This window comes from Idiotropiscis lumnitzeri, chromosome 3, assembly GCF_059441095.1.
Source record: "Idiotropiscis lumnitzeri isolate Australia: NSW breed Sydney's pygmy pipehorse chromosome 3, RoL_Ilum_1.0, whole genome shotgun sequence".
Classification (NCBI taxonomy): domain Eukaryota; kingdom Metazoa; phylum Chordata; class Actinopteri; order Syngnathiformes; family Syngnathidae; genus Idiotropiscis; species Idiotropiscis lumnitzeri.
In genome coordinates this window covers 18,316,695-18,334,969 of record NC_142393.1, presented here as the reverse complement: position 1 = coordinate 18,334,969, position 18,275 = coordinate 18,316,695, and the positions used below count along the sequence as shown (strand labels likewise).

The window sequence follows — 18,275 nt, the reverse complement described above, 5'->3', positions numbered from 1 at the left end:
CCAGTGAGGGAATAGATTCGAGTGACTAATGGGAAAATAATCCAATGGGCATCTTCAATCAAGGTAGGGGCGTGAGTGTTCTCCCCCCCTACAGTGACGCTACACTGCAGGATTTGTTCTTCCCACCGATCCCGCACGGTCGGCTCCGCAACACTTAGAAGCACCGCAAAGATCTCCGTCTACCGAGCGATTGGGTTCAAGTTTTACAGCATGTGAGTTGACAGAACACGATGCACAAATAAATATTTTAATAAGACACAATCACACGACACTAACGTTGTGCATGAAAAGGAACATTACAGAGATCGGGTGAGGTCTGATGTAGGATGCTAAAAATAATACATTTTGAAATAAAAATGTGGAAGTGACATCACATTATAGCAAGTGTTTTTTAAGGATGTGTTTAATTAAAAGTCAAGTCAGGATTTTTTTATATAGCACTCCATCGCGAGTCTCATTAGGCGTCAGAAGCCCAGTCATTCTACGGGCCAAATTAAACTCAAATCATAAGTAAAATAATTCCCTACCGTGCAAATGTTTGTCCTTGAAAGAAAAAATACAATTACAAAAAGAAAGACTACCTGAAATTCATCTGAAAGAGCTCGGCAAAATTAAGTCGCCCAAAGAACTTCATTTGCAAAGAAACAACAATGAAGCTATTTCTCAGCGACCCCAAAGTTGAAAACCATATGAAAATTGTCTGGTTGACCCCAAGCAACACTTCCCACTTTATATGGTGCCCACAAAACCCACTCTTACTAGACGCCAGTGATAAATTATGCTGGTATGAATGATTTCCCTGTCACCACTTTTTTGTTTCAGTGCAGAATGTTTTAAAATCTATTCAGATTTTGAGTCCAGTTGGGAGTTTATTACACCCTGTCACTTCTTTTAATAAAAATGATTGTCTTGGTCCTTGTGGTTGTTTCTATTTGAGTCCTGCTTTGGATGTTGACCTGGTTAATCCAATCAGATTTATTTTGAAGATTGCACACATTTGCATGCTGTAGGTAGTATTAAAACTTTTGACTCTACTACAGGATAATCATAATACTACGCCACTTTTGTTTTTGTTGCCACAGTCCAGAGTGAGGGTGTAAAACAATCACACAGTTCGAAACAATGTGCATTATCATTTATTTTCAGTTCAAAATCCTAGCTTCCAAAACAGTTTTGTGTAATTAAGAGATCATTTCCTGTACAGTTAAAGTCAGCAAGGTCACGTTAGGTTGAGCACGAGAAGGACTATGTCTAGACGCGATGTCAAGGTGTTCCGATGTTGTTGGAGCTCATGCTACATTCCGTCATGTATAGAGCAAATTGCCGGTTCATGAGTTGTTTGTTCTTTAAGGGTTGAAGGGTTCTGGATTAGCAGCCATGCGCCCACAAGAAGCCAATTAGGTCTTTCAAGGTCAGCAGGGGACATGTGACCGAAAAAATAATTTATCCACCCATTTAAAAAAAAAAAAAAAAAGTATAGTTGGGTACATCAATGCTAATAACATCTGACTGCGCGCAAAAGGAAGGAGACATTTTAGTTTGTTTAAGATACAGCCTTAATTCTGCCTACAACAAGCACAGGTGGTGCATCTGTTAAGCTGTGGGACTGCAGCATGTTATACCAACTCAAGTTAGCTCATTGTCATAGTTTTTGATACAACAATGACTTTCCAACACGCTTCACAGCCCGTCACCCTAAAAGCATCACAAGTCTTTAATAACGCCCACATATACATTGTTACAAAACACACAAGAACCGTAAAGGAAATATTCAATGAAGTCACCTAATTCAGCTCTCTGGTAAATCTCTGTGTGTGTGATGAAGACTGTTTTGTGCAGCCATAGAAACACTAATTGTTAAATATATGTATATATTTGGATATACATATACAGTATACACAAATTCTCAACACAAACAAAAAAAAGTAATTCTTAACTTTATTTTGATGTGTTTTAAGTATCATTCTAATAGCCTGGGTAGGGCAAAAAAGGGCACAATTAAAAATCATAACGTTGGTTATTGTTGGTATCAGTGACACTGAATTCAGGTGATTTGGGCCAGATGCCTTCGTTATGGGGAGCAGGGCAAGGCGTTCTTGACATCAAGTCTTTAGACAGGTCGTCCTCCCTGTTTCTCTCTCATCCATGTGTGGATCCTCTCCTTCAGTTCTGGAACTGTGAAATCAATAAACATATTGTGAGGAGCATGTTTTTGTCATTTTTCCTAAAGTACAGTGGTACCTGGTTTTAGGAGTTGAATCTGTTCTGAAGCCAAGCTCGGAACTACTTATATAGCTCTTTACTCAATATCAAATCTATTTTTCCCATCAAAATCAACTGAAATACAAATAATACGTTCCAGCCCCCCCTCCACTCGCCCTTCGGACAATACGCCGCCACTTCTTGACGTTTTTAATAAATAAAAATGGCATTGTAATGTATAAAAAACACAATAATAGAGAATGTAAAGAAATAACCTGGTTTTATAAAGTATAATTAAGGTTCGGTGTACACATGTGCGCCTTTAAATGGCGTGGCCGAGGGAGTAATGTCAGGAAATCGGCCAGTTAATTTGCATGTGAGTTTCTGGGTCTGGGTATTGGCCTAGTGTAGCTCCTTGCAAGCATTTTCAGTTTATATTTGTGTGTTTTGACTGTTGGTTCCATTCAAGAAACAGTTCAAAAGACACCAGCAAATGTGGCTCTCCGTTTTTTGCACTAAGGTGGCTGCCCAAAAGAAAGAAAAAATCATAAGTAGGAGCAATGCAAGTCCAGGTAACACTGTATAATCAGTTTTCCAGCTTTAAGTGTAATTAAGATAAACTTAGTTACTTGACTCCAGCATGCTCTCAGTAAGAGGCTGCCGGTTGAAGGGATCAGTGGGCGAGTTGAGCAAGTGGCGGAGGATGATGGATCGGTCCATGATGTTCCCCGAGGGCAGCATCACAGGGTCGGTCATCAGTGTGTCCATCAAAGGATCTGAGAAAAACAGGAGCAAGAGTTCAATAAAATAAATAAAACAAGCTTGGTACACATTAAACATCAAATAATAGATGGAACAAATAATACCTAACAGCAACTAACCTAATGCCCCACACTTGATATGTCACAAGTGGGACTTATAAGTTTCTAATAATAATAATACAGCGTGGGACATTTTGGCCGCAGAGAAACCCGAGCCGGCTGTTCCTCGTGTGTGACACACTCCAGTTGACCATGGCGGTCTTATTGGCAAATCAAAGGAGGTATGCAGGCCACATTCTTATTCTAGATTATAATAAGTCTGTGGTTATAGGATCGCCTCTGCCTAAATTGTCTATATGACTTTTATGGGGTGGCAAATCCCCTGCAAATGTCTGCTATTCAACAGTTACAGTCAAGTACAGTCAAGGCTTTTAGTTCATTACAAGGCCATGGTATATCGCATCATGTATGGGGAACAGCACCTACATTTGGAAAATATTTTAATACCAGATACCTTAGATGAGGCCAATAACATTCAGAAAGATACTTATGACATAACTGCAAAGCAACATACATCGTCACTAAAATGCTACACAGATTACAGTTATTTTGGGGCAAATAAAAAGTGTACAATTATTGCGGTACCCTTCTTTGCAAATTAACCCTTTTAAAAAGATACCATTGGATTCAAATCAGGCAGCATAGTGGATACTTGTATTGGTTTTGTACGTGTACGCCAACACTCCAAAGACATGCACATTGGGTTAGGTTAATTTAAGACAAAATTTCCCATTGGTGTGAATCTGAATGTAAATGTTGTTGTGTCTATATGTGTCTTGCAATTGGCCAGCATCCAGTCCAAAGTCAGCTGGACTCAAGCTCATGCTGCCCTTATTGAGGACAAGTGCTACAGAAAATTGATGGGTAAATGGAATTGAACCATACATTTAGATTTTTATTAATGACAATTTTATGTTTTGAAAAATAGCCCATAAATCACATTCCTTTTTTAGTCTCTACACAACATGCACATTATTTTGTTAGATTGCCATTGACAGCTACAGTCATCAAAGATCAGTGATTGAGTTAATTGATATAGTCATAGTAGTTTGACCCTGTGAGTGAGGAATTTTAAATTAACCCGAAAAAAGTCATGATATGACACTGGAAGACAGATATCTATACACACACACAAGATATGGAATAAGAATTAAATAAGTATGTAGGCTGTTGCACGAGGAATGTGAAACCAAACCAGAGAGACTCAGAATCAAAAGCACATGTGCGCTCACACAGACCTTTGAACTCATCAGGTGCGTCACTGTAGTCCATTTCTGACTGGGAGTTCCGGGCCACTATTTCTTCCACCTTCTCGGATAGCAGCTTGAATTTTTCAATGGCGATTGAGGACTTGATACCAGCCTTCCTCATTTTCGAGATGACCTCTTCAAAGAGCTCGCGACTATAAGACCGCTGCACACACAGCACAAAAGCAACAGAATATTATCTGAGGAGTGTCTCTGGAGTGATGCGTTGTGCACAATGATGTACAGTAACACTCACAAGATTTGTTTTTTCCTAGTCGGTCATAAACATTATTCCCACAAAGTGAACTGAAATTTCAATAAAGCAGACTAGAAGCATTTTATAGCAAGGGGTTGGTGTTAAATAGTGTACAGATATCAGACGTTATCGTCTGCTATGAAATATTTTATGTTGTTAAACATTGCAATTATGATACATTGCACAACATTAAAACACTTTGCAGCATGTTGTAAATCAGGGTTCATGTTTCAGGAGCATTGATGTGGCCTCCTTTCCAAGAATGCATTACATTTACTGTATAGCACAAGTCTCACTCCAGGCCTGAAGGCCAAATGTAACCTAAGTCATCGTTTTGTGGACTGCAAAAGCTTTCCGTTCATTTGTAAACAAAATATAAGAAGTTTGTTTTGCATTTTATTTCCTTCACATACACCATTTTGAACCGAACCATGACCTTAAAAACCAAGGGACACACTGAACCGTGATTTATCTCCAACCATTACACCCCCTTGCGATTATATATCAATATATTCTCATGTCTTCCAGATTCTCGGAACATGACTTACCACAATTGTTTGCAGCCTGACTACCATGACTTTAATTCATCATATACTTTGTGTTTAATAATTCAAGTCAAACACACTAATAGCATCTAAAAATATCCACAACATTTAACTGAAAAAGCAGTGTCTCCAACCTGGTCATCTGCTATCGCTTTCGCAAAGCGAGCACAGTCTAGCTGCAGGTAGATGTCAGTCAGCTGGTCTAAGAGCTTCTTGGGTTCAAAGCCATACTTCTCAGGATTCTCCACCTTCAGGTCCCGGCACTTGGGCCCACAGAGCTGCTGGAGGTTAAAGTTCAGCATGGCAGCTAAACGGGGGCCAAGCTCCTGCAAGAAGATGACGCCCTTGTTATAGCTTGTACGATTCTGCACATACGTCCCTTCAAGGCAGATATGGGCGCCTTTGCAGAAGTGAAATATGGATGACAGTTCCCCACCCGGCTAACTAGAATAATATAGTGTGGCATTAGAGATACTCACAGGCCTTAGGAAAGGTTTCTGGACCTGCTTTGTGAGTATGTGAAACATTTCCACTGTCTCTGTGGCCAGGGCCAGATAGGAGCGAGATACTCGCTCATCCTGAGTCAGTTGGGACTGGCGGCTCTGCTGCTGGTCCTGAATAAGAACAGGTACACACACAGACATTGTCATGATTTTTTTCTGCAGTCAAGTTGAACTGCTCATCAAGGTTATGTTTCAGAACTGAGTCCTAGTAGTAATCTATCTTGCTTCATCATTTTTTAACGCATTGAAAATATGTCTAAAATTAATTGTCAGACCTCCACCAAACCTTAAATATTTAAGCTTCTGTCTGGAGCCGAGGGAACAAAATGTAATATACTTTATACAGCACACAACAAATACATAATTTGCAACAAAATAGGTGAGAAATTTTTAAATATGGCACACAGCATTACAAAAAACACCTCCAGATGTCACCTTATGTTGATAAGAAACTGAAAGAGGTGAAAGGTGTAAAAAAAAAAAAAAAAAAAACCTATGGTCAGGAAGTTCAAAATATGCTGGTGAAATGAAAACCTCCTTGGATAGGAAAATGTGAGGCCAAGTACAAACCCTGGGAAGCTGATCCCACTGATCCTTATTCTTCATCTCCTCTTGAATCTCATGAATACGCTTCAGAGACTCAAGGCTCTCATCTAACAGGAAGGTGGTGTCGTTGATCAACATGTTGATGTAGCGAACAAACTGTTTGCCGGAGCTATTGGGAAGCAATCGTGAAAAGTACAAAAATTGGGTTAAATGATGTCCCTGCATTACATTAAAAAAAATCACTAATTGTGCCTTGCAATCAAACTCACTTGAACTCCTCCATGAAGGTGCCATGATGGGCAATGTTTTGCCACAGACTCTTAAAGATGGTGCTGATATGGTACCTTATTGTGAACTTATCATAGAATTCGCTGGTGGCACCAGTATGCTCAACATCTAGCCACATAAGACAACGAAAGAAGAGTCAGCGGCAAGAATACTGAATACAATATGCAGAAAAACTACATACACATGAATACTTTTATGGAAGCCAAAATGGCATTTAAAAATAGTTCAATTTCACGTTTAAAACATCTGGTGAGGCGGAGGCACTCACCGGTGTAGAACTTCATCAGGGCGGGCACCAGCTGTTTGATAGACAAGGGGTGGTTCTCCATCATTTCGGAAAAGCGCTGAGTGCGAGGCTGCACGGCAGGGTTGGTGACAAACAGAACTTCTACCAACTTAGCAATAAGGTACGGATTCCTGATGTAGTTCTGACTGCAGATGAACACCACCAAAAAGGTGACTATGTCTTGAACACAAGGCTCATATAAAACCTGGGGGGAATATCTGCAAGAAAGGGCAAGGAGAGCAATATCTTTTTTAAGTACATAAGAATGACACTGCATTTAATTGTAAGTATAGTGCCACATCTAATCGACATTATAGGATATTTCCAAGCAAACACAGTTCAATTCATGTCGCCAAAAGAGGAATAAGTTTACATTATGTGAAAAAAGACGACTAAACATGTGAAAACGCCATTATGGACATACCAGTATTTCCCTAATGGACTTCTTTGTAAAGGACTGAACTGTGAACTTACTGCACAACGAAAAGCAAAAACTCGGCCACATCTTCAATGTAGAACTCCGGTAACGCAGCGAAGCTTTTGGGAATCTCTGGGTTCAACGGCAGGGTGATGCTGTGAAGAAAGGACAGAAATGAAGTTATGTAGTCAACGGAATAACTTCAAATTTAGCTTGTGTGAGAGCGTGACACCACATCAGTTCCATTCATGGGACTCACTTTGGGTAAGCAGGGTCCACCATACGAAGAATAAGCTGAATGACAGTGCTGTAGAACTGCAGACATCTGCGGAGCAGGTTCTCATCCAGAAGACCCACATCAGCGCAAGCTTTGGCTCGAACCAGTTTCTGAGAGGTCATGTGTCATAATGATCACTTTCATGTGAATGTACAAGATAATGTAGTGTTTCAGCATTTAAGGAGCCACGGGAATTCTTTGCCATTCAGACATGAGAAGATTATCGTCAGAGTGCAGTCAAAGAAAACAGGAGCGATAGTGCATGCAAAAAACAAACCTTGAGTTGGGTTTTGCAGCGCTTGAGCATTTCTCTGTGGCGACTGGCCAGGGGAGAGTCCTTCCATTGGGCTTCACTGTTTTTCAGCTCCTCTACCGTCCTGATAACGCACAATGAGTTAAAATACTGTGAAAAGCCATCCAGAACAGAACCCCGCATGCTTTAGCACTTGTTTACCTGTTGAGTTCACGAATTGCCCGCAACCTGCGGATGTAGCGCCTGCAGCTAGGCAGGATAGACAAATGGTGGGTGTGCAGGGTCAAGAAGAAACACTCTGTGGGAAACTTTGGCTCGGAGAATTTGGTGGGATCCTCATCTGTGTTGATAGAAAGCATATACGCATACAAAAAGGCTTCAATTAATCCAGCAGTGGGGACTTAATGTAATAGAACAAAGAATGGAGAAATCCATATGCAACAAATGCAGTTCATGGATCATACACAGATTTACGACATTTTATTTGACGTTGTTGTAATCTAATCCTTTCGAGTAATGCCAACTCACGTAGCCCAGCCAGCCAGCTTTTGAGCTCCTCCATTGTGGCCTTCAGCCGCGTCTCCTCTGGGCTGACGACAAGGCGACAACGGGGGTGGAAAATGTAGAAGGGATCCACCGTCTCCAACTTGATTTTCATGCTGAGTTGTTGCAGCACTGACAGGAAGTTGAGCATGAAACCGTCTGTCGACACCAGCTTGTCATCGGTCTGAGAAAGAGGAGGGTAAACAAATTCAGATTAAATTGCCAAGACGGTCAGAGGACTTTGACACCATTTAGTATTGAGGTTGTAGTTTGGAGTGGTCTAAAGATGCTCATCAAGTTGTAGGGCAGGGGTCAGCAAACCTTAAATACTCAAAAGGGCCATTAGGACCATCACGCATAGTAAAAAAGCAAAGAGTGGGCGTGACAAAACTCTTGACATCTAAGGCCTCCACGCATTTATAAAATTAAAGCCAAACAAAGACAACAATTAATCAATCAGTCGACAAGTAATTGATTGATATGACTAAATCAAGTGAACCCATAATTACTATTGATAAATCATTTTGGTATCTTTAATCAATTAGAATCATGTAGTCCACCATGAAAGTGGACTGAATACTGTATCTTTGCGTTGAATCAAAATAAAACAATTTCTTTTGGTTTTTGGAAAAACAATAATCAACATTTTTTGCCCATTTTCTGACATTGTACTGACCAAACCAAACTCAATCATAATTAATATTTGTGCACCGTCGATTGGAAATAACTTCTGGTTTAAGGGATGGTAATGAAAAAAAATGTCATCCGTGAAATATTTTTTTTTCTTTGTACTAGGTGTCGCACTCTTTATGCATTATTGCACATCCCAAGTTGCATCGCAATTACTGTGCTACTGTTCACTTTAACTAGTGCAACTTTTACCTGCATCATCTGCACAACTGTAATTGTATTGTGATCAGCGTACTCCTACTTGTGCCTCCAATACTAGTGTAATTTATATTAACCGCGGAGACAAATTCCTAGAGTGTTTTTTGCCAGTCAAGATGTTTCTGATCAGAATCTTCAAATTTAGAATTACATAATAAAAAGGAATGAACTAGAAATAAAAACAAGCCTAGATTAAATACTCATATTTATTTAAGTCACAGAGACCCACAGCAAAAGCATCAAAGGGCCACATTGTAGACCCACATGTTGTCTAACTCTGCAATCTGGTGTAACAAAATATCTAGGTAGCTTAGATATCGAAGACATTAGTATGATGCAATGTTGTTTTCCATCATAAACATTTACAACCACACACAATATGAATATATTTAGGTAAGTTAACTTCAATGGTTAAAATGTAAAAGGATAAATCAATAGTGAATTATAAAAGCCAGGAAAGGTGATATAGATTTAGTATTGGATGTCATAGATCATATAAGAGTACATAATGAAGTTTCTGCTGTGGCCTAGATAGACCAATCCGATGTCAGCCAACTGTGACCTCCACCTACCCACTGTGGCATCCTGACGGGATTGGATTACAACGGTGTTCGCTACATCAATCTGACGCCAGACGTCAAACTGGTCTACTTAGGCCATAACACGAATAGGAAGAATGTGGTTGAGAACCAATACAATGTATCCTACCTGCATCTGAGCTTTCTTCACATTGTAGTTGGCTAAAGCTGCCATGTAATTTAGCGCTAAATCTCGCGTCTCTCCATTTAGCAGGATGTTGTGAAGCACTTTAAACAGATCACCCTGAAAAATAAATATTCATAACAGGGACATTAAACAAGTAATCCGGGGGAATTATAGCAATTTGAGGCAGACACTCACCCTTGCCGACTCCAGATAGTGCTGCAAGGATTGGCTGACGACTCTCGTGTTCTCCATAGTGATAGCCGGACCAGAGAAATACTTGTCACCTACTTTGGTCTAAAGGAAATGGAATGCATCAAGACATTAAATATCTGTAAACACGCATTTTGCACTGGTTTTGATTTTGTTCGGGATCAGTCATTTACATGAATGTGTGGCAGGCACTACTATAAGACTTGCATTTTTGTTGCTCAATAAGAATTTGAAATGAAAACATATATAAATGGACGAGTAAAGTACTTACATCATCCTCAGAAAACACAGAGAGGCTGAAGAAAGCACCAAGGTAGGACAGTCTCTGGATCTCTCTGCCACATCCTTGGCTCAAAGGTTTGGGACACCACAGAGGAAGTGACGTTACCTGTGAAAATAATTCATTTTTAGGCATGATTTTGAATTATTACAAAAACAAAAGAAGAAGTGCTAAAAGAAGAGTCCGCAGAAGGACTATGAAGTTAGAACAGCACGGAAGGAAGCAAAAAGACAAAAGCGCTCTTGTCTCAAAGAAATATTGGACAGGAACCCATTGACCTCCACAAGGACAAAATGATTGCTAATTGAGCTGTGCACTCACCAAACTGCACATAGGATGAGTCTTTCCAAACTTGATTTCACAAAGCTCAGCTAATGCCTACAAAAACAGGAGAAACATCATGGAAACCAACACACATTTGACTTAACCTCACTTGTTTTCATTTCTACAAGGTTTGTAACAATATTTTTCCATGGCATGCAGCAGTACCACGAAATTCAAACAAAGTATAAAAAGTCCAAGGGGAACTTTGCTATTTTGGCATATACCAGTAAGCATAGCTATTGTGTAGGCGCGTTATGTGTCAAGCTGCCAGTAGCACAATGCTCACTATCTAGGCTCCCTGGACAAGCTAATCATACCCATACTAAGTTCTTACCATGAGGGGAAACTTAAAGTTGTCGCTGTCAAAGGAACATTCTTTCACCGCGAGAGCCAGCCCATGGAGGATAGGAATGAAGATCTGAGAAAGACAGGCGCAAACATGATGATTCTTAACTTCCTGAATTTAACTCAGACAAGCATTAAATCAGAAATCATATAAACGTTTCACTGAACATATTAGACAGAGAACATCGTATTCATGTGATCAGCTACCTAAATGTGTGCTTTGCCGCTACAAACTGGCAAATGTGTATCAAACCTGTCTGAATACTTCTTCTTCCTGGTGGGTAATTCGCACCAATTCCTGGATAAAGCCATATGGGAGGTTCCGGCACAGCATATAAGGTACCAGCAGAGAATGCTGGAGAGGGCTCCTGCATGTAGCAAACACACAGACAAACAAAGCATTGATTGTCAAATAAATAAATAATGTATCTGAGAGAAGCGGAATGAGGAGTTGCTACGGAGAAAGTGAAGAGGCTGGGGACAAAATGTCTTCTTATTTAGAGACAGATAAAAGGAATGGTTCTAGTTCTACAGCATTTTGGTGTATGTGAACCTCAGCCTAGCAGTTTAAGTTTTGTACTAGCATTATCCATCCATCTATTATCTGAGCCGATTCTCCTCTTGAGGCTATCACAGCAATCTTCGGACAGTAGCCAGGGTACACCCTGAACTGATTGCCAGCCAATTGCAGAGCATGCACTTGCATAATCTACAATATAATATATATGCACTGAAGACTCAAAGTAAGTATGACATGCTGAGGGTTTCAAATGAAGGAATTGTTGCGTTGTTTGCAAGTTCAAAGCATCCTTAAAATTTACTGATTGGGCCAAAGTCAAAAGATTGACCCTGGAGTAATAGTTGGAACATGAACACTCACTTGGAACATGAACACTAATAAGGCAGTACCACTTGATGAGGCAAAAATACTGTGGCACAAAGACATAAAACGGACCAGGATAACTTACCGAGGCTGGGTCAGGCAGCCTTGCAGGACCAGGGCAATGTGAGAGATACACTGAGAGCGAATGTTGCTAAGAAGCTGGCTGACATTTGGTTGGTTACACATCTGAGAATGTAAAGAGATAAGAGTTCAAATTGTGTCGAAATAAATGCCTTGAGCTACATAGACTTGATTGGCTTACTTGACTACTAAAAAGAAGCAAAAAAAGAAAAAGAAAATAAAAAACAAATTTTACAAAAAAGGGGCCATAGTTTTTAGAAGGCCATACTTGTAATTGTCTACTCCAAATACCTTGGGAGCTTTCCTCTCCTCCATGCCAACACTGTCAAAGCGTTCAATGAGGTAGTTCAGCATCTCTGTCTCCTTGCATGCTTCAATGGTGAAGCGGTCGCCGGCCAACTCACAAGACACTGACCCTCCACATGCGCCACGACTAAACAAACACAAACGGGAACAATGAAACATTTGCAACAATGAAGAATAATATTGACACTGCTAGACATGTGCCGTTAGCTTCAAGTAAGTGCCAGCTCTCAATTACAGGTCCTGAAAGAAAACACACTTGGGGCATTAGTGACTGCATCGCAGCATGTGGCTCTTGAAAAGGAAACACTATTGCAGATAAAACAGCTGTTATTATTCAGTTGGCATGAGGATTGTCATTTCTAATGCATAGCCCATTAGTGGTCAGCTGCAACAGCACAACCTGTGTATGTGAGCTTCTTCAAAGCAGAAGAGAATTAGAGGAACACGGGCAATATACAACAGATACAAACATGGCAAAACACACAAGATGTAACGTCAAGGCCATTTGGCTGAGTTGTCCTGAATAATGAGTTCCTGATTTGCCCTCATAGCAGCACTGGAGAATATTGCCATCCAATTTCACTCAGCAGCAGCAAGAGTGTCATCAACACTTTTTTACATGCAGAAACATGAGAAGACATTTTTTTCTTGTCAATCGCTGCTTGATGAAAAACAAAGTGAAATAATATACAGAACTGTGAAGAAAATGGGCTAAACATTTTTTGCCACCATAATCGTAAAATAAACCCCAGAAAGAAAATTTAAAGATGAATTAAAAAATACTTTAAAAAAAAAAAATACAACCTCAAAGGTAAAACCTTAAAAAAAAAACACACACACAAATCACTCTTACAGAGAGCCGAGCCTGCCTTTGTTAATCTTTCACCACTCTGCCACAGTGTGTTTGTGCTCCGTTAGTGGCAAGGCACCCGCTGGTGCATGCAGCAGGCCTTTGCTGAGCAAGCGGGCACACGCAAATACACACACACCGTGCAGTGGTGTACCTGGACCCAAACTGAACCCGTGCAAAATCCTCCTCCTCCTCAGACTCTTCATCGCTGCTGTCCTGAGATATGTCAGAGAGGGCAAACAGGAGGGAAAAGGGGCTAACACGACAAAGACAAGAACGGGAGTGAGGTCGAGGTTGTAAGAGAAAAGGTATAAAAGGAGCAAGCAAGGGGAAGGAGATGATGAAAACTGAAGACAACATTTGGGATGGCAGAACATAAGATGGGGAGGGGGCACTACTTTAACAAACTAGTTGGTTGCATGTCTGCCTGAGGGCCAATTGTTCTTCATGAATGCACATTTGGTTGCAGTGTTGACACATTGCTGTAACATTCATTCCTCAAGCAGCTAGTTCAGAGCTAGAAGGAACAAGCTACTTTTTTTTTTTTTACATGCTTGAGAAATCTACCTCATTGTTGACCCTAGAAAGCATGTCTGGCAAATCTCAAGTTATTTGCAAAGCAATTAGTATATTTTTGTTTGAAACCAATATAGAAGCAAAATATGTGTAAAAGCAGCATTTGTAGCCAAACCATAATATTGTAAATATAAAAAGTAGGTGCAATGGTTTAAAATACTCTGACTAGCAATATAAAGTGGGGATGGGTATGCGCCTATATTCCCTTGATTGGGTGATTGAATGAACTTCAAACTCTCTGAATGTTCTAAGCATTAAGCAGAAAAATGTGTGTTGTAGCAGAGTCCAGCATGGATGCAGACCTTAGGTGATATGAGGTTGCTCTTCTTAGCAAATTCACTTGCTTCAAGCCACGATGAATAACAAGTAATTCAACCACACAACGAACAAAAGTGTAAATAAATCGATTACAATGCCCATCCCTACTTTGGCTTTACTCAAATATTTATACCAACTCAAATTGATAAGTTCAACTCACATGTGAGGTAACTATCAAATTAAACCTGTTAAAAGTTTGTTTGTACTTGGGTCCATTAACAGCCTGAAGCTTGGCGAGTCAGAAAAGCTTCATATTTTAGTTGGTTGGCTTGCGTGTGCAACACACACTGACATGCAAATGGAATGGTCAGATACCTAGAAGGTGGGATCCTTGACGCAAAGGCGGCCTGTCGGGCATTTGTTCTGGGAGAAGGTGGAACCATAGGGAGTGAACTTAAAGAGAGGGATGGGTTGCTAGGTGTGGGAAGTGGAACTGGAGTATTAGGGGGCACGGTGGGGCCTGCTGGGCTAGGAGAAGGTGCAAAAAAGCTAAGAGCTCTTTGTCCTGGGCTGGATGGGGACGGGGCTCCCCAGGGAGATGAGACAGAGTAAGGCCGATAACGCTGGGAGATGGGCATGGGGGCAGATGGAGGGTTGAGGGACTGTCTTAGGGGAGCAGTGGGAGTAGGTGGGCTGGGTGGAACAACAAACTGTGGCGTAGATGGTGTAGAAGGTGCAGAGGGAGTGGTGGGGGTGGGGGCATTTGGTGAGGTCCTCCTGGCTGCATCCAGAGTCATTGGGTAAGGGCTACCACACCCATATAGGCTGCGGACAATATTGATCACATGATGATTGCCATGACAATGTTTTAAAAACATAAAATAAGGAATAATAAACCTGGAATACTTGAATAATTCCAAGACGTGTTGAAAAATTGGGGAGAGCAACAGCTCTGACACAATTGGAGGTTATGAACAATGCAGGAAAAAATAAGAAGCGTCGTCACTTGCCTTGAAAGCGAGCTGGCTCCAAAGGACCCGGCACCGGGGCCCATGGGGCTTCCACCTTGGCTGGAGGGTTGTACCAATGTCAGGTGGTGGTTTGGAGATTTGGCTACTGCAATTGGCTGCGAGGTGGCCGTCAAGCTGGCAAACGGGTTGTGGACAGGCGACTGCGTTGAGATCATAAGGACCTCCATCAGGATCTGGCCAATCAGGTCTTTGAAATCAGAGTACACTGGACAGAAGACACAATGAGAAAGTAAGAGTTTCAGAGCTACACTTTGAACAGCTTTTTTGGAGAGAAACACAATATCGGTGACATACCATCTTTAGGGTTACGCTGGAATTCAGCAGCCAGTGAAGGGAGGAAGATGACATCTCGATGCTGCTCCTTCCATGAAACACGGAGGATCTTACATATGAGCTGCAAAGCCTGGTCTTCTGTGACATCGGAGTTTGCAGAGGTTTCCTACAAGTGGCCAGGTTCAATCAGAGAGACATTTTAAGAAGTGACAGTGGACATTATCAACTCCTCTAGAGACAAAGGTTGAGGACATGTTGGATCCATGGGATGTTATGTAATGTGCTTACCATAAGCACACTCCCAACAGATACATTAAAAAATCTTATTTTCAAAATCTGTATTTTACTGTGATAAACTATGCTACAATAGACTCACACAAATGTGGGCCATTGATTAATTTATAAACGCACCCAAAAATGTATCTAATTAATACATTTATTCATGACCATTTTCAACACTGCTCACCCTCATTAGAGTCACAGTTGAACTGGAGCCTATCCCAGTAGACCTTAGGCAAGAGGCGCAGAACACACTGGTCTGTTCGCGAGCCAAGCACATCGCAGATGTAGACAACTAACCATTAACACTTGAATTCAGACTCAAAGATAATTTCAGAGTCGTCAATTAAGTACAGGGAGAGCATGCAAAATTCACACAGGAAGGTCGGAGTACAGATTTAAATACTCAACCTCAGAACTGTTCGGCAGATTTGCGGAGTACAAATTTATTTAATGTTGCCAAAACGAGTACACACCTAAGATTAAAGTATATATTAAAAACTCTACCACAACTGAGTGTAAAACTGAAAATTGTTCTTGTGTTGACCAAGAAAAGCGTATATATCACTAATGTCAACCACAGAATTTGCCCGCTTTTATATGTGAGCAGCGATGTAAAGACAAATCCCTTGTGTGAAAAAGTTAATTACTTTTTCTGTCAAGATTCTCTTCTCCCTGCGGTCGCTGTCTTCCACCTCCATATTCTCTATCCCCGAGTCCACATCCACTTGGGACAAGCTAGAACAAAACAAGCACATTTTCATCGAGTCCTTTGTAACGTGTCATAAGCTCGCTGGACCATTCAGTCATCTTTTCCGTGCAAACCATTGTGAAACAGGATTACCTCTTTTCACAAGAAGCAGTGTCGATGTCCATGCTCTGTGAACGGGACAAACTCTGGGACTGAGTCTCAAGGCTGTTGGAGGGGGAGCTGGAAAGGGAGCTCACACCTTCACTACTTTGACTGCCATATGCCACACCTTGCAAAAGGCAAAACACGCGTGAGCACACTGAAGACACAAGGAGGAAATATTTCAGACAAGATACAACAAATTGTTAAAATCCAGAAGTCCTACACATCAGTAGAGAAAAAAAACAAGTATTCTCAGTCAAGTTTTTCTCACCAGTCGTGCCAATGGGGGATGTGGCAGGGGTGCCGCTGTGAGCATTGAGCCCTAATGATTGCGAGGCAGCTGGTGGCAGGGGTTGCGATGTTACACCTGAGGGTCCAGGGAGGGGTCCCGGTGGAGTTTCTCTCTGTGGGGATGTCAAGGGGGTGCTGAGAGGGGTGTTAGGCTGTGAGGTTTGTCCCCCTGCCAGCCGAGCCAATCTCCTTCTGCGAATCTTGAATGGTTAACAAAAAAAAAAATGTTGAACATAAATTGTTAATAAGGTGGTTTGGAGTTGATGCCCATTTAAAATCATGCATGAATATGTTACAGTATTGTTGAAATACATTATTACAACACCATGAAAACAGTGAATCTATTAATTTAGTCTACATCTGCACAATCAGCCTAAAAATAGTAAATATCTTCGCTCTGCCAGTGTGAACGAGATTTTTTTAAAAATTTTTTTTTTAAAGTGGTGTCTCTCTCAAATTGAGTCGCATGACAGCGACTAAGTATATACTCCAAGGAAAAGGTCTTGGATAGTTATTCTGTTAGTAGACAAGGTTAGCAATTTCAGCTATCCTAAAATCTCGGAAGCAAATATAAAATATGATCGGCATTAGCGTGCATGGCAAACTCAAGACAGGTGCCATTTATCAAAGCAATTGTGCTCATTTGTACTTAAAACGTCGTAGCCACGGACCAGATTGTCTGCTCTAAGATTTGGGTTAGCTGCTTAATTTACGACCGTACAGTGTTTATGCAAACTAACACACAGCAATGACAGACGCTATTTGACATTAATAAATGTCGACTTTCGCTTTTTAAACGCGCCGTATTGGCTCGATGGCTGGCACGCTGTCTTGTATGGTATTGTTCAGCCCAATGTGTGGTTTTGTCGCTGGTGCCTCTCCTAGCCTAGGAGTAGCACAAAGCTAGCCGCTAACCTCATTCGAGGAAACTGAGGCATGTGTAAATCTATTTAAGTAAACGACAAGGCGATGCAAGCTATACCATACAAAAGCTAGTTTCGTTTATGTGTTTTCCTTACCTCATCTGCGCTCAATTCCTCCATCGCAGCTGAAAGTTTAACCAGCTATCTCAATTTCAATTATTGCACTATGTGCCAGCCAGAGCCTGCTAGCTAGCCTCAATCTGAACTAGATATGCATAGTCAAACTCCTTCAACTAATATGTGTCAGTCTTGATTGTCTCGAAGATAAAAACGAGGACACTACTGCGCAAAGACTGGCGACATAGAGTGAGCATAAAAAGTCTCTCGTTGGTGTGGCTTTTCTGTCAAGTCAAGAGTGAAACAAAAAGAAAAGTAGCTAGCTATTACACGTCAAAATACGACAGCGGCCATTTTGGTTCTACTTGCTGTCACGTGACTCATACGTCACAGTAGGCGGTGCAACATTGGAAGCGTTGACACGTTACGTTTCCAGAAATTAAATGGCACAGGTGAATCATTTGGAGATGAGGTAACACAAAAGTTCTTAAAAACATATTATAAAGTGTAATTTTAAAATAATATAATGAATGGTAATTTTTTCATTGTATTATTTATTAAACGATTTTCTATTATAATTAAACATTTGACAATATATATTTCACAATAAAAAATTGTGTATAATTTTAGATGTAAAACATTTCAACAACAACAACAAAATTAAATCCCATTCATTC

General features: G+C 40.8%; 1 protein-coding gene across 4 annotated transcripts; it reads right to left on the bottom strand.

The window, feature by feature from the left end:
- Positions 1–1,442: 1,442 nt before the first annotated feature.
- Positions 1,443–18,001, bottom strand: ube4b (ubiquitination factor E4B, UFD2 homolog (S. cerevisiae)). 4 transcript variants are annotated; one of them, XM_088291162.1, is made up of 29 exons: positions 17,638–18,001; positions 16,599–16,818; positions 16,319–16,484; positions 16,125–16,212; positions 15,217–15,361; positions 14,902–15,127; positions 14,267–14,716; positions 13,212–13,313; positions 12,193–12,334; positions 11,906–12,006; positions 11,191–11,305; positions 10,927–11,010; positions 10,590–10,646; positions 10,260–10,376; positions 9,974–10,072; positions 9,782–9,895; positions 8,171–8,369; positions 7,844–7,982; positions 7,667–7,766; positions 7,372–7,499; positions 7,169–7,267; positions 6,677–6,912; positions 6,390–6,516; positions 6,145–6,289; positions 5,551–5,685; positions 5,206–5,397; positions 4,262–4,436; positions 2,832–2,978; positions 1,443–2,175 (listed from the first exon to the last, which is right to left on the bottom strand). In XM_088291162.1, the coding sequence occupies exons 1-29, from the start codon at positions 17,659–17,661 to the stop codon at positions 2,111–2,113; spliced, it is 4,137 nt and encodes a 1,378-aa protein (XP_088147288.1). In that variant the 5' UTR covers positions 17,662–18,001; the 3' UTR covers positions 1,443–2,110. The 4 variants fall into 4 exon arrangements, with proteins under 4 accessions (XP_088147288.1, XP_088147289.1, XP_088147286.1 ...); XM_088291163.1 differs by having other exon boundaries at positions 16,319–16,454; XM_088291160.1 differs by lacking the exons at positions 13,212–13,313; positions 14,267–14,716.
- Positions 18,002–18,275: the final 274 nt, after the last annotated feature.

Excerpts from the sequence above, each read along its gene's own strand:
- ube4b (XM_088291162.1), bottom strand. The coding sequence starts at position 17,661 with ATGGAGGAATTGAGCGCAGATGAG. Across the intron at positions 16,213-16,318 it reads ACTGCTTCTTGTGAAAAGAG|CTTGTCCCAAGTGGATGTGG; the intron begins GTAATCCTGTTT and ends GTTTTGTTCTAG. Across the intron at positions 12,007-12,192 it reads AGGAGAGGAAAGCTCCCAAG|ATGTGTAACCAACCAAATGT; the intron begins GTATTTGGAGTA and ends TTACATTCTCAG.